The 15,428-nt window shown below is 46.3% G+C and overlaps 2 protein-coding genes across 2 annotated transcripts; both read right to left on the reverse strand.

The window, feature by feature from the left end:
* Window positions 1-958: 958 nt before the first annotated feature.
* LOC135091922 (uncharacterized) lies at window positions 959-2,243 on the reverse strand. Its single transcript, XM_063989986.1, has 2 exons — window positions 2,115-2,243; window positions 959-1,944 (listed from the first exon to the last, which is right to left on the reverse strand). The coding sequence occupies exons 1-2, from the start codon at window positions 2,152-2,154 to the stop codon at window positions 1,439-1,441; spliced, it is 546 nt and encodes a 181-aa protein (XP_063846056.1). The 5' UTR covers window positions 2,155-2,243; the 3' UTR covers window positions 959-1,438.
* A 6,443-nt stretch (window positions 2,244-8,686) lies between these two features.
* Window positions 8,687-15,139, reverse strand: LOC135091609 (uncharacterized). Its single transcript, XM_063989369.1, has 4 exons — window positions 13,154-15,139; window positions 12,958-13,053; window positions 12,793-12,876; window positions 8,687-12,695 (listed from the first exon to the last, which is right to left on the reverse strand). Exons 1-4 carry the CDS (start codon window positions 13,335-13,337, stop codon window positions 8,956-8,958), a joined length of 4,104 nt encoding a protein of 1,367 aa, XP_063845439.1. The 5' UTR covers window positions 13,338-15,139; the 3' UTR covers window positions 8,687-8,955.
* Window positions 15,140-15,428: the final 289 nt, after the last annotated feature.

Here is a 15,428-nt window from a genome sequence, read left to right on the forward strand (position 1 = left end):
GTACTGTGTATGGTAGTAGTTGGGAAATTGCCATGGGGGTCGCCTATCCTAAAATGGCATGCCGCCCAGGTCGCCATTGCATGGCGACCTGGGTGTCAAGGCCATTTCAGGATAGGCAACCCCCATGGCAACTGCCCGGAGTGGCGATCCATTTCAGGATGGAGACCCTGACTGTAAATAGGGTGTTGGGGGATGGGAGAGGGGGGGAGGGGGAGGGGGGGATGGGGATCCCACCCCCACCCCCAGGAGCGACTCTGATGGCATGCCATATTGCGAGTGGGGACCTGATCAAGTTGCAAATGGGGAACCTGGCAGCAATTTTCCGTAGACTTCAGTGGCAGTCCATGTCAGGATGGAGACCCAGGCTTGGGAAAGGGAGGATGGCGATTCACGACGGCAACACCAAGGGGTGGGGGGGGAGGGAGGGGGGAGGGACGGTGACGGCGACACTGACGGAGAGGTGGGGGGCGTGCGTCCTTATCCTTCGGCGACGATGGAATGACTAAATGAATCAATGATGGTGGGTGGAAAATAATTGAGTGAAAGGAGGGGGGAGGGTGTGGACTGGCGGCCAGACGTGGAAGTCGCCACACACACGCGTGGCTAGGGGACTGTGACGGCAATGCCGTGTAGGTCGCCCTTTCACGTCCCCCCCCACCCCCAACCCACCCACCCAGGGGCGACTCTGACGGCAAGCCATATTGCGATGGTGATCCTGATAGCAATTTTCCATAGATCCATGCTTGGGAAGGGGGGGGTGATTCACGACGGCAAACACCAAGGGGGGGGAGGGAGGGGGGAGGGACGGTGACGGCGACACTGACGGAGAGGTGAGGGGGCGTGCGTCCTTATGCTTCGGCGACGATGGAATGACTAATGAATCAATGATGGTGGGCGGAAAATAATTGAGTGAAAAGGGGGTGGAGGGGGGGGGAGGAGAGGTGATGGGGGGGGGGGGGACTGGCGGCCAGACGTGGCAGCCGCCCGCCACACACGCGTGATTAGGGGGACTCTGACGGCGCTTGCCATAGAAGTCGCCCTTTCCCTTTCATTCACGGAATCCTGGAGGGTGGGATGACCGAGTGTTGCCATCACGCGTTCCCTCCGACATCTCAATACATCCCCTATGGTCAAGGTCGTCGCGACTGCCGCACGAGATCCCGTTACCTGTCCATCCTTTTTACCTGGAGAAAGCGTCTGTGACGGCCAGGGCGGAGCGGCGGCCTCTTCCACTTTCACCGACCACCAGCGGCATGGCTGACGTAATACTTATGTCGGATGGCGGTCTTATTACTATCATTATTATTATTATTATTATTAATATTATTATTATTATTATTATTATTATTAGAAAGGTTATGCAGAGTCGATGGAACATTTTATTTTTATTAGGACAAATACAGCTCATTGCTTATTAGGGCAAATACATCTCTTTCATTCAAAACATTTGCGAATTGAAGGCGAAGAGATCATCGTCATCGCTGTCAATGACGGGCGTAGTTTTAATAACTCTAGGAACCAGCTTCTTACGAGGGGCGGCTGGAGCAACGGGGAGTTTTGGTGTGCTGTCGTCCTCTGGCGTGTTAGGGGGAATATTTTTTTTTTTTCTGTTTTCCTGCGACTTCTTCTTCACCTCCTGACCCTCTTTGCCGCCTACTGTCGACTCATCTGACCGTTGCGGCTGTGCTTCGGTCGGAGGTGGCATCAGCGACTCCTGAGGTGGCGGAATCGACTGCGATGTCGGCTGCTGCTGTTGCGACTCCTGTCCTGATGGAGCGTCAGGAGGTGGGCTGGCCGGCAGTGGCGACATGTCGTCATCACTAAAGATCAATTTCTTCTTTGCAGGTTCTGACATTTTCTCCACATTGACATCCTCATGGTCAGCACGGCTTCGCTTACCCCCAGCATCGCCCAGATAGATATCAAAGCGGAAAGAGATGCGTTCTGTAACAGACAAAAAAAAAAAAAAAAAAAAAAAAAAAAACGATGAGAACAATGGAAAAGTTTTTATTTCCCCTCCCACTCTCCCTCTTCTTATTCATTGGCAAAGAACGTTAATGTAATTTACAATGGTGAAGATGTCAGATGCCCGTGCAAGGTAATGGCGTACTCACCCGCAGTTCTCAAGATGAAATGTTTGTTAGCTTGCTCCATTCTTGGAGATGAGGCTTCGACGTCCGACTGGGTTGAGAGGTGATGGCGAAGTGACGCTTATCCGTCAGCAATTACCCCATATTGACCCCCTTTCCCACCCCCACCCCACCCCCCAATCTACCTTATTACCGCTTTACAGATGTTACGACATCTCGCCCGGCTGCCGGCTGGGCAAAACGTAGGCATGCAATGCGGCATATTACGAAATATTACGTATGCCATACGAGTAATTTTTTTGTCATTATATAGATATTGATGCTTTTTGAAGGTGGCGTGAATAATGCACATTGCACGTTTTAATGTATGCCAACTCAGTAGAAGGCAAAAGAACATGCAATAAATGCCACACACGAGGGAATTCAACCCCTGAAGTCGATAATTTAATGTGCTAATTTTCATATGTGGACAAGTTTGCATAAAATGATGTAAGACAGCGGAATTGTATTTGGGATGCAAGTTATAGCTATCGTAATAGCCTATGGTCTGACTTTGAAAATTAAGATAAACAGTAATCCAGTGGCCCATGGTCTTTGAGTCACTCAATGTATTTAGAATGAAAACGCATGGCTTCACCTGTTTTCTGGCAAGATTTATCAGATCTGTCACATGGCGATGATCGTGACAGCCTAGAAAATAAACTCGATCGCCCAAGATGCCTGCTAGACCGGCCTGTATTTCACGTGCATTCATGACGGCTTATGCGCGGACAATGCAGCGAACGTGACGATAATGATCAATTTCTATGACGCCAGTAGTGTCGGCGAAAAACATTATGACGCGGTTGTGATTACGTCCCTTGGCAAACGACAGATTAATTCTTAGATTTCCTGATTTATCCAGAGGGATGGCATTGTGCACGTCCTCCGTCACAAAGTTAAAGAAACATACTGTCCGACCTTTATTGAATGCATCAAATGTTAGGGAATTACGCGTGTCCAATCCTAGTGACTCAAGGGTCGTGTAAAACAATTTTGACGCGTGATGCGGGAAAGAGCTGCGAACGTTATAAATGGTCGCCCCGTTCACGGTGATATGTACATGTGACAGATCGGCGTGTTGAAAATATAAACCATTCTTATCAATTACGCCTTGTAAGCTGTCCATATCAACTATTGCCATGGTCAAATTTTGAGGTATAATTTGCGCGAAAGGTAATTCGGCAATCAAAGACGTTTGATTGGCGGCTAACACATACGTTTTATTGAGCGTTCTATTAAAAGTGTATTGCATTGGATTTCGAGTCAAGGAGTTATTTAACGATTCTAAGGCGGGCGGATGTGGCGTGACGCGGTCAACCCATAACTTAGCCATCTCGAGCTTAAATTTGAAACTGCTGGCATCTTGGTGTGAATTAAGAATCCATGTTTTGTTAGCCAATTCTAATCGAATTCTCACATCAACAGAGTCAAGCAGATAAGCGTCCAGACTTGATATATCCGAAAACAAAGGCGCTGTCATCGAAATGCCGTGCGTTTTACAATCTTTCATCATTTGTTTCTCGTCTTTATTCCCTCCCGTGAAATAGTCTTCATCAAATTTATTGATTATGCCTTTTGATCCATCATAATCGCGATGGTAGAAGGCGACGCGACCGATAGAGTCAATTTTATCCTGAGGGATTGTTGTAATCATTTTAATGAAGGCGTGATAGTTGAACAAAGAGGATGACTCCACAAGCTGTTCGTTAAAATAACAAGCGCATGACTTAAACATCGTATTATTCAAACCATTACTAAAAACGACGTGATCGCCATCGTCTAGTGGCGCGCCGTCTGCCTTCGTCGCGCTAACTCGCAATTCTAGAGACAGCGTTGATAGATCCAAAAATTGCCCTGGAATACCAGGCAGTCTAAATTCAATGTAAGGATCGTTGATCCCCGCATGATTATTAGCATTTGCATCTAAATTAACGGGTAATACGTCCAACTTTCCCCTCGCAGCGACTGACGATTCGATGGTATGCAAGCGATTCACCCGCGGAAAGTTCTCACTCACGGCCGTCAGATAATTGCTCAGGGGGGTGGAGGTCGCTCCACCCTGCACATCCGGACCGTAATGAGTCATCTTTGCGACTAAGCTAAATATTGAAGATATCTGCTTTATAGCAAGTCTTTCTTTTCAGTTGCCTGGTTGGTGGTTTTCTCTTTTTTTTTTTTTTTCCGACTCCAACTTTCCTCTTTTTCATTACTCGTCCACCTCGAACTATCCTTTCCCCCACACCCTTCACGGCTGCAACACCTCTATTTCTTAATGATTCGCGAAGTCGCTTCCCTTCTAAAACATCTGTTAATAAACCTTTTCCCATTTGGAGCGCTTCGGGTGCTACAGTGCGCATGAGAAAGGGAATTGCTCTTTTAGCAAAGCCACTCAAAACGGAAAATAGACCGCCACCTCTTCTTGAATGGGGTGGAATAAAAACCCGGATGTCGTCTAAGCCTCCACCTTTGCTTTGCGTAAAAAGCAAGTCGTATTCCGCTCGAGTGGGAGGTGTGAACGCTCTCGTCATGATGGTTGTCACGTCATGAATAAGACGTCGAGCATAATCACCGGCTATTTATTTCTGTCTGATATGCTGCTCCCGCCATGATCAAAATAAATAATAACGGTCACCCCAATTAAGGAATACATTTATACTCGATTTGTCAAACACACATCAACTTTATTTTAAAATTTACATGATATAGTTATTCAGACTTCCTCACCAGAATAGTTTCAACTCCAAAAGGTTGAAGTCGCTGCGCCAGCCCTTCCACCATAGGCAGGTAATTATTCTTCCACTCATCCTGGCAGCGACCTCTACATCCCAGTCCTTCCGGGATAATAATTTGCTCTACTTCAGCGTTCGCCATGGCTAGCAGGGCAATCTTTTTCAGGCAATTCTGGAAGTGTTGACGTCGATTCACGCTTGTATCCATCTTGAGTCCTTCCACGTAAGGCAAATCCTTCGACGTCGCGATTGCCTGTCGCGCCTTCTCGTTTCCCTCGACGGCCTCGCCCCAACCATACTGAGTCACGCAGGCCACCAGGTGAGGGAGATTTACGCTTCCTGTGGGAGGCGCGTGGATAATGATACGTCCTGGGTCATCTCTCGTGTCTGCCGTGGCCCGATGAAGCGAGTAGAGTCTCTTTCTAGCTGCATGTGTATTCTCGTATGGGTAAATCGTTTTGAGATCCCGCGCAATCCCACTCGGTTCGGTGGAGACGGCATTTACTGAATAAATGATATAACAGCGGCGGTCGCGGAAGATGCCATCGGTCAGCTTGCCCTCGACCACCTTCATCTTGACGAGTAATTGGAGGGCTGATCCGCACGTTGAACCCTCTGTGAGGGGAGTGAGGGGGAAATGTGACATCGCAGACCTTTATTCGCACGTATTGGTCGATATTACACCTTCTGCGTAGTAGAATTTATTCATTCAAATTGACGCAGGTGTTATTTTTTTTTTCCTTTGTTGGTGGGAAGGGATGGAGGGTGGGGAACGTATTATTTATTAGGGGATGTGGGTTAGGGGGGGGGGTGAACCTTTTTTTTGACCATAACCCTCATCAATTATCCATCCGTGGGCCTGCACCCCTGACGCGCCTAACACGTGCTCTCATGTATTATTGATGTACTTACTCGTTTACAGAGTAAGATGGGGAGCTTTCTCATTTAATATGCTTCCCAGATGTCACCGACCCCGCCACCTATCAGTTTACTTCGTTGAGTCGTATTTCTGATGGCATCCGCGGGGAGTTGCGCCATGCGAAGTAGCAGTGATAATAATGGACGCTTATCGGGTGAAAGTCTTTTCGCGGCCCCCTTTTCGTGACCGAGTACTCGTATGAGATCAAACACGCTTATGCCAGAAAATGGTGGAAGTAAGTTACCGCGCTCATCCCATGAAATCCCAGGTTTGCCCTCCAATAATTTCAAGAGAGATAAACCATATTCTCTAAAGGAAGGAGGAACGGCAACTCGAATCAAATCATCCAAGGGTGGATTGACAGGTGCGCGTGGTGGTGGCGTCACGCTGGCGGCGTCGGGGAGGGCGGCGGCCGGTAGCGGAAGTGAAGTTTTTTTTTTTTTCTTGACTTGTTTTGACGTGAATCGGTGCTGAGTTGCGCTGTCGGTCGGTTTAAACTTACACCTCTCGGCAACTGAGACGGGAACTAAACAATATTCTTTCATCTCTGTAGTAAACTTGTTATTGCCGACACGGCTATCGGGAGTAACGCGGCCAATATGTTACCACCTCGTTTGGAGATTAGAATCGCTTTCTTCTTGTACACGGGCGTCTTCTTCAAGGCTACAGTGCGAATATCACTCTTGAATTTTTTCAGGCGGTTAATGATGGTATCGTCGTCCGTCAGGCGTCTCTTCAAAAAGTTGGCGAATATTTCCGAGATGCAATTGACTTCGCGCTTATTCAAACTTTGCAAGACCTGCTTCCGCAATTTAGGGGTGACGTGCGAGAGGAGAAAAACCAAATCCTTGTACTTCAATATCAATGGTTTTTCCTCATCCATATCTTATACTAAGTCGTCCGCATCTATCCAGCTGTCAAATTTATCTGGGTACCCACGCCAGTGGACGAAGTACTTTCTCTTACCTCGCTCGACCTTCGATCGTAATATATCGACCTGGTAATGTGAGGGAAGAGAGGACTTGATTAATTCTTCCCTGTAGAAAGCGCCGGTCACGTCCTCCCCCGCCAAATCCCTTATGAAATAAATAGGGATTTTATGTGAGTAATCCACACGACTTATCTTAAAAAGCTCCTCGGTATTGTTGACGGTATAACCCTTATTGAATTTAAATTGCGTTCGGGAAGCACGTTGCAAGCGTACAATGTCTCCCACGTCTAATTTATGACTGACAACTTTCTTTCCCCTTGGCCGATTTAAATACATTCGTTTAAATTGCTTCCTGACTTGTGACAGCTCGCGGAGGTGGTGAACCTGAGCCGGCGTTTGGTTGCCGCCCAAACCGCGGTGTGGGGTGTGATTGTACGTATTTATTAGGGTGGGCAAGACGTTAATATACGTCAGTGTGTTGTTCTGCGTGAGATATTTATATATTTTTGTCTTTATGGTTCGGATGACCCTTTCTGCCAAACTCGCCTTTGTTTCACGCGAGTAATTGGAATACAAGGTAATACCTTTCAAAGTTAGATATTTTTTCACTGCTTGATTATAAAATTCGGATCCCTGATCGGTAAAAAGACGCGACACGCCTGTAAAACTCCCCGACTCTAGAACTTTTTTCAGCGCTTGCAGGCTACTGTGTCCGGATTTACTTGTCAGCGTTGCCACTTTCAAGTATCTGCTGAAAACGTCCAGGCAAAACATGATGTATCGGACGCCGCCATTGTGTCTGTGCAGCCTCGCAAAATCGGCCAAATCGCAAGTTAAAATGACGGACGGTTTAGGAGCGAGAATTTTTCGTCGCGGAAAACGTTTCAGTGTCGGCTTGTGAAGCGTATAAGTGCGGTTGCCCTGCAGAAATGCCCTCACATCGCGGAGTGTTAGATTCTTATCCCTTTTCTTCCCCTCTCTGTAGAGTGCTTGCACACCTCCTAAAGCCGCAGGATTCGTCATATCCCGGTAAAGTTCGTCCAAAACGGCGTTCATAGCAGATAGACTTTCTCACAGGGTGACTCATCCACAATATTCGTGCGCAGTTGAATTTCTTCGGGTGCGTTCGGGGATAAATCACACAACAAATAACCGTGATCTCGTCTAAGCACGACATTTTTATAAATTTCCACAAAGTGTTTGGCGCGCTCCCTTCCATAAAGTTGCCTGCCCAGACATTCAATTTGATATATATCTCTGTTTTTCATAAGAATGTAATGTGAGGCATTTAAAGTTATCGTTCTAGCATACTTTCCGGGGAAAAAGACATTCTGTGCTATCATTATAACTGACAAATTTTTATGTCTCCCTTTGGTGAAAGCCTCTGCTATCGTTTGAGAATTGCCAGCCGTGAGGAAATTGTCATCTAATATCAGGAGTGTGTGCGTTTGCGGGTCGGCGTATGGACTGTTATCATCCATCACGGGATCAATAATTTTCTCATGCACTTCGACCTTATCTTTAAAAGGGGAATTCTGCTGCAGCGAATGCGATGAGACGCCACAAATGATAATTCTGTTAAATCCATGCTGATATTTCTCTATAATTTTATTGCAGAGGTGTGTTTTGCCGGAATTTGTATAACCTGCAATAATTATGCGTGCAGGATATCTGAAGAGATTCAGCATCTCTTCGCTAAATGTCTTGTCCATGTTAAGTTCAGAGGGTTACTAAAAGACGCTACGATATGTTTACAGTATTTATTACTTAACCTTTATTTACATGGTCATGTAGGTAACAGCATAACTAACCTCCCAGCTGCATCCTCATCCCTGCCTTCTAATTATGACGTGGATCTCCCCCGACCCACACCTCTTCCTCAACCTCCCCCCTTCTCCCCCCTCTCCTTAACCTAAGTACAAATGTTCTTACATTACCTCCTAATCCTCATCCTCCTTATCCCCAACGTGGACAGTACAAATGTCCTTACAGTACATGAACAATCTCCTCATTCCTCTCCTTAACTCCATACTCAAAACAAATGTTCTTACATTACATGAATGGCAGCTGCTGGCGGCCGCGGTCTCTCTCCACCCCTTAATTATGACGTGAATAATGTCATGGAAGGCCACTCCCGATCACGACACAACCCTTCCTTAGCCTACATGGTCAGAGCAAATGTTTTTTTACATTACATGAAGGGTGTCTGCTAGCAGCTGCGTCCTCTCTTTCTCTACCCCTTAATCATGATGTGAATAATGCCGCGGAAAGTCTCTCCCGATCACGCCACAGACCACTCATTACCCCATCCTCCCCCTCTTCCTCCCCCTCTTCCTCCTCCTCCTCCTCCTCCTCCTCCTCATCCTCTTCCTCATCCACCTCCACCTCCCCCACATCCACCGCCACCTCCTCTTCCATCTCATTCTCCACATCTCTTTCCCGCGGATCATTGTCGGGGTGATAATACGCCCTTGAGGTATAGCCATCGACGTGAAAGCGCTTGTCGTCAAAATGTGACAACGTTCGCTTTCGCATACGAGTGGTACAAATTTGTCCTTTCACATTCCTAATATTATAGCAATCCACCATCCCACATGCGACATTATTAAGTGTTTCCCTATACTGCTGATGCAATATATTTTGCTGAAGGTGAGTTGGAATGCCTTTACCTCGAGATACTTGCTTGTCATCTTCTAACAGCAGCGAATACATCTTTGGCTTTAATATAATCGCCTCTTTGATGAGCGTGGATCCGGTTTCAGATTTCAACAAGCCTAGTTGACCCTTCCGCTCCCCATTAAAACACGGGTGATCTGAAGCAAAGTTACTGGTGTCGAGAAAATTTGCCATGGGTCCATGTTTCAGTTCATCATTTAAGTTTGTAGGTATGTGCAGACTGAAAATGAAACTGTCAGTATCTTCATAAGCTAATTTAGCTCTCTCCCCATAATTAGCTTTGATGACACGATACCAAAAGTTGTACATGTACTTCTTTGCCACTTCTAAAATATGGTATCCCAAGTAATTTGGCTGCCTGATTTTAATCGTATTCTTACTGTTGACACATATGACTCGGTCCTCGCCTAATTGGTGGACCCTTTTAAAGGATGGATTTCTTGCATACTTCAGGAAAGTCTTTCTTTTTGTCACTAATTTCTGCTGGAGGCCATACTTCACTTCAGATAACATGGATCTACCATAAACTGCGTTTGACATCAGTTTGCAAATGCGATTTTTAATGGCGCACGTCTCATTTTTACGCTGAGCGACGTTCCTTTCTATGAAAGGTTTCAGGTATGGAGCCTGTCTGAACCTATATATAGCATGAACACATTGTATTTCCAGTCCAAGTGAGAGTAAAAGTTGCAGCAATTCCAGACTGATGAGATGATCTTTCAGTCCCTTATGACTGGCCACGAGTTTACGATTTTTCCTCCCCAGCTTACGACCCTCAGCTTCTAACAGTCTTTTACTGTACGGTGAGATGTCATCTTCTGTAATAGTCATGTGTGCGAGGCACAGAGGGAACTCGTCCGTGATCCGAGCTACGTCGGGGGAAACGTCACAGCTGTCTAAATGCAGCCAGTAACCGACGTCGCCATCTGTCGCATGATTCTGGATGCCAACTTCAAAAAAATCATCCATCTCTGACTGAGAAAGCTTTTTGATGTCACCCATAGGCAGGGGGGAACACATAACGCTTGCATATAATGAATTATAGTCCAGATAGAACACATAGGTGCCGGGTCCGCCGTCGGGTTCGTGGTTTGACTGCAGGTGTGGCCTGACGCAAGTTACAAAGCCTCCTCGTACATTTCTTTTGATCAGGTGATACATGTTAGGATCGTAAGGTGGATCAAGTTGAACGCCTGTCGACTTTAAAAAAGCGTCATAAGCATAAGAAGACAGTGACACGTAATGTGCCACGTCCAGCCCATAAAATTCATGCAGGTATGATCTATATTTGAGATATATTTCGGCTAATAATCCCACATCAATCTCACAATACAGTCTTATGTAATCGCCTAAAGTGCGGCAGGATGTCATACTCCACACGCTTTGAGCGTGTTCATATTCTCCAGGTGGCAGAGCCTTCCCCTTGAGCGTGTCATAAAATGCCTCACGAGGTGGCAATTGTCGATCTTCTAAGCGGCCAAGGTCGGTGATGTACTCATAACAAAGAAACTGTTTTTGAGTGCAAATTACACGCCTTACATCCTCGGGGAGGTAATTCACCATTTCCTGGGCGTAACGCGTGCTATAGCCCGCCTGCACGTGACTCTGAGCGAGATGACCGAGGCCAGCATTCATAATGGAAAGCGTGTCCTGAAACTGCAATTCCTTAATCCTTACTTTCAATAAATGCGATTCTGACTTGGCAAGGATGTCCACGTGCGACTCTGGCAAGTGAAGGTCTTTTATGATTAAGGAGACGTCAAAGCTCATATTATGTGCCAGAGTGATGAGATATTTCCTCATGTCACGACACTGGAGGTTGCATCGCGCGCACAAAGCCCCCTTGTAATTATTTTGTGGTAATGAGTGGTCGTGATGTTTATGAGGTGGGGTTTTCACATTAAAGGGTTGATGGCAGAGCTCGCAGTGACGCTGACGTTTGAAGTGGGCTTCATCCTCCGCAGACATGCTAATTGGATAGCTAACTACACTTTCCTTGATGATTCCCCAAGCATTGGATAGGCTATCAATGAAATTATTCACGGGATCTTCACCGAAATAACTTCTCTTTTCCACGACATCTCCATGCCTATTGATGATGAGATACGAGTAACCAATTGGGTCATGTTCAGCTATCACACTCCTATTCTCCTTAGGTTTTATCATAGTTTCAAAATCAAAAAATGCTAAGTATGCAGGCTGATAGGTGTAGGCAAAATTTTTAAATTTTACTTTTTCACCGTCACCTGGAAAGAGAAGAGTTTGAGTGAAGTCGCAGTGACACTCGTGATCGCTCAAACTGACAGACTTGGGAACTGAGCTGAAACATACTTTGCAAAACTGATGACCCTCTGGGGTGGGGCTGCTTCTCGTCAATTTCCGGTGCAGCTTCTCCACGTCTTTAATGAGCGTCATATGTTTTCCACCTAGTAAAAGGAGTGAGACTACAGTTTTATACTTCCGCGAGCCTTTTCTTGATAATGTTAAATAGTATATCTCACCGCTTTTTGTCAGTGTATAAACGTCCAGAGACAGGCGATTTAACCTTTCTAACTGACTCAAGTTCTCCCAAGTCACTGGACTGTCTACTTTTCCGCGCGTGACGTATTTCTCTCCGCCATGCCGTCTCCGTAATATTTTTGGAATTCTTTTCCAAGGTACACCTCGAGCATGAAGTCTGAAAGCCGCCAAACACTGAATAACACAGGATGAATGTCGGCCATCAGGATTGAAAATTTCATTCCCTCCTCGCACGCCTCTAGGATAAGCAACATAATCTCCTATGCCACTACATGCGACGTGCAAGCAATAATTGATGAAAAAATTCTGTACTCTTGAAATGATAAAACCAGATCCTTCAGTCTCGCTGGTAAGGCTTTCCAGCCGACTGTTCAGCTGATGGATCCATAAATCAACAAGGTCAGACACATCTTGATAGGTGATCAGTCGTGCTCTAAAAGCAATATGAATGACTCGATGTTCATCCTCCCCTAAGGTAGAGAATTTCACTAGTAACAGAGAAATGTGTGAAAATATTTTCAGGGTGGGGGGGAATGGCGAGCCGTGTGACGTGAAATATGATCTAATTTCCCGTATAAAGAACTCCCTGTATTCGGTAAGTAGACCGAGTGGATCTCTGCTTACATGATCAGGTATGTCATATTGATGTCTGGTGAAGCTCCTCATAAAATTTTCCCTCGAGTCAATTAACCGCGGTTCTTCCGGCATCCCGCGCTCGTCAAGGTCTGCATCCGCCGACTCTCCCGCCATGCTGCACTCATCGTGGTCCACCTCCGCTTGTGGCGTGTCTGGGAAGAAAAAATAGAAGTAGCAGCGACAGTTTATTATTATTATTATTATTATTATTTTTATTATTATTATTATTATTATTGAATTGATATTTACCTTGTGTAGGTAGTGAAGGACTTGAAGTCTCGGAAGAATTGAATACGTTCCCCGATAATCCACTCGGTCCCGGCCGTGGCGAGTCTTAAAAAAAAAGAATATTAGTAGTGTCGGCAGCACCGTATTTATTGCTTTATTATTTGTAGTATTTTTTTTTTTTCTCACCTCTTCCCCCGCCTCCGCGTGGGATGTCGCCTTGTGACGTCCGCCGACGTGGGCCTTCTACGCCGCCGTTCTGTCCAACCTCAATCGAGTGTGAGCCTGTACAGGAAGATGTGCTCAGAGCTCAAACTTGTAAAGATTGACAGTCATTTCATCTTTATTATTATACATTCCCGCCAAAATAAGTAATAATGCTTACCAGAAGAAGCAGGATTGCCAACTTCGCAGGTGTGTTCTGGCGGTGGATGTGGAAACAGAAGTCCACACCGCTCGCATAAATCACACTGGTCTTCCACACATGAGGGGCAGGATGGATTGGTGTGCCATCTCCCACACACTTCACATAAAAGCCGCGCCTCTGCTGTTCCACAATGAACACCCATTTTTCTTTTCTTTTTTTTCTATAACATTGTCAACACTTTGTCCCGGCCGCCATGCCGCGCGGGGAAACACTGAAGCTTCCCGCGCAGATGGTCGCGAGGTGCGTGACTTGCCTCGGAAGTAGGCAACACCTGCCTGTTTCATTATCCTCCACTCCACCCATTATCCCACCTTGATCGATTCTCTTCAAAACTTTACGTCCGAGACGCAAAGTTAACGTGGTCTTATATGTAACACGCAAGTAACACTGTTTTCCCCATCTTCAAACTGAATAGGTTTGCCTCTTTGATTAGCAATTTTGATAGCCACACTCTCTATAGTTGATACAGAAAGTGGTTTATACGTAACTGAATTCGCACCTTTACTGGTGCTGTCGCCGGGGAGTGGTATGACGTCTAATATATTAACTAGTTGGTTACCAAATCGCGAGGGAGAAATGATGTCGGTATAAACGTACATATAATCCGTCCCTGCATCAGCTCGCGGTACGTATTGAGCGAATAATTTTATGGGTGATGAGGAGGAAGCTTCGCTCGCGCTGGAAGATGAAATGACATCGCCAGATCTTTGAAAGTAGACGGTGTAGCGAAAATTTGGATTGAAACCCAGAATGCGAGCTATATGCGATGCAAATTTTATACTTATATCACTGTAAATACGATCGTCATTAGGAGGGACAATCGCGTTATTCACAACGACCCGCTCCAAGTCGTGGTCATAATAAATGATATCCGAGTAAGGGAAATAGATCTTAAAGGAGTCATTCAAGATTGCTTGAAGTTCTCTCACTATCTGTCCATTAATCGCCTTAGTTATGGCCGGTATGTTCTTATCGGTAAAATTGGAGATGATATTCCTTTCCGGTAGATAGGTATACATATTATATTCATACATATCAAAGTCTGACTGCTTAACCCGACCATAGAACGATATACTAGAATTTGGATCCCCTTCCGTAATGCAGTAGAAATATTTAGGGAATAAAATATTACACAGGCCGACTTCATAATCCCTGCCGGTGTCTAAATGAATGGGTAAGATTCTGTTTTCAAATTCTGTTGTTGTGTTGTTGGGAAATGACCTACCACCTGCAAGAGAAGATAGGTATACGTATATATCGTCACTATCTCTCAATGACATGTTTTTTAAACCCTGTCAACTAACAGACTGACTTTAAACTTTACCTTTTCATGACATATATACGTCGGCAGACTGGAGATTATGGCGGTACGGCGTGGATAGTCGCGACGACCTTGACCATAGGGGGAATGTACTGAGATATCGGAGGGAGCACGTGTCGGCTATAATAATAATAATAATAGTAATAATAATAATAATAATAATAATAATAATAATAATAATAATAATAATAATAATGATAGTAATAAGACCGCCATCCGACATAAGTATTACGTCAGCCATGCCGCTGGTGGTCGGTGAAAGTGGAAGAGGCCGCCGCTCCGCCCTGGCCGTCACAGACGCTTTCTCCAGGTAAAAAGGATGGACAGGTAACGGGATCTCGTGCGGCAGTCGCGACGACCTTGACCATAGGGGATGTATTGAGATGTCGGAGGGAACGCGTGATGGCAACACTCAGTCATCCCACCCTCCAGGATTCCGTGAATGAAAGGGAAAGGGCGACTTCCATGGCAGCGCCGTCAGAGTCCCCCTAACCACGCGTGTGCGTGGACGACTTCCACGTCTGGCCGCCAGTCCACACCCCCCCCACCCCCGCGGGACCTCGTGGGCAGTCGCAACGACCTTGACCATATGGGGGTGGAGGATGAGTGAGGCGACTTCTATGGCAAGCGCCGTCAGAGTCCCCTAACCACGCGTGTGTGGCGGGCGGCTGCCACGTCTGGCCGCCAGTCTCCCCCCCCCCCCCACCTCCCCTCCCCCCCCCCCTCCACCCCCTTTTCACTCAATTATTTTCCGCCCACCATCATTGATTCATTAGTCATTCCATCGTCGCCGAAGCATAAGGACGCACGCCCCCTCACCTCTTCTCCGTCAGTGTCGCCGTCCCCGTCGCCCCCCCGCCCTCCCCCCCCCCTCCTTTCACTCATTTATTTTCCACCCACCATCATTGATTC

Source organism: Scylla paramamosain, chromosome 38 (genome assembly GCF_035594125.1).
Source record: "Scylla paramamosain isolate STU-SP2022 chromosome 38, ASM3559412v1, whole genome shotgun sequence".
In the NCBI taxonomy this organism is placed as follows: domain Eukaryota; kingdom Metazoa; phylum Arthropoda; class Malacostraca; order Decapoda; family Portunidae; genus Scylla; species Scylla paramamosain.

Coding starts and splice junctions, on each gene's coding strand:
- LOC135091922 (XM_063989986.1), bottom strand. CDS start 2,154: ATGGAGCAAGCTAACAAACATTTCATCTTGAGAACTGCGG. Junction 1,945..2,114: donor TTTCATCTTGAGAACTGCGG/GTGAGTACGCCA, acceptor TGTCTGTTACAG/AACGCATCTCTTTCCGCTTT.
- LOC135091609 (XM_063989369.1), bottom strand. CDS start 13,337: ATGGGTGTTCATTGTGGAACAGCAGAGGCGCGGCTTTTATGTGAAGTG. Junction 13,054..13,153: donor TGGCAATCCTGCTTCTTCTG/GTAAGCATTATT, acceptor CTTCCTGTACAG/GCTCACACTCGATTGAGGTT. Junction 12,696..12,792: donor TCCTTCACTACCTACACAAG/GTAAATATCAAT, acceptor TTTTCTTCCCAG/ACACGCCACAAGCGGAGGTG.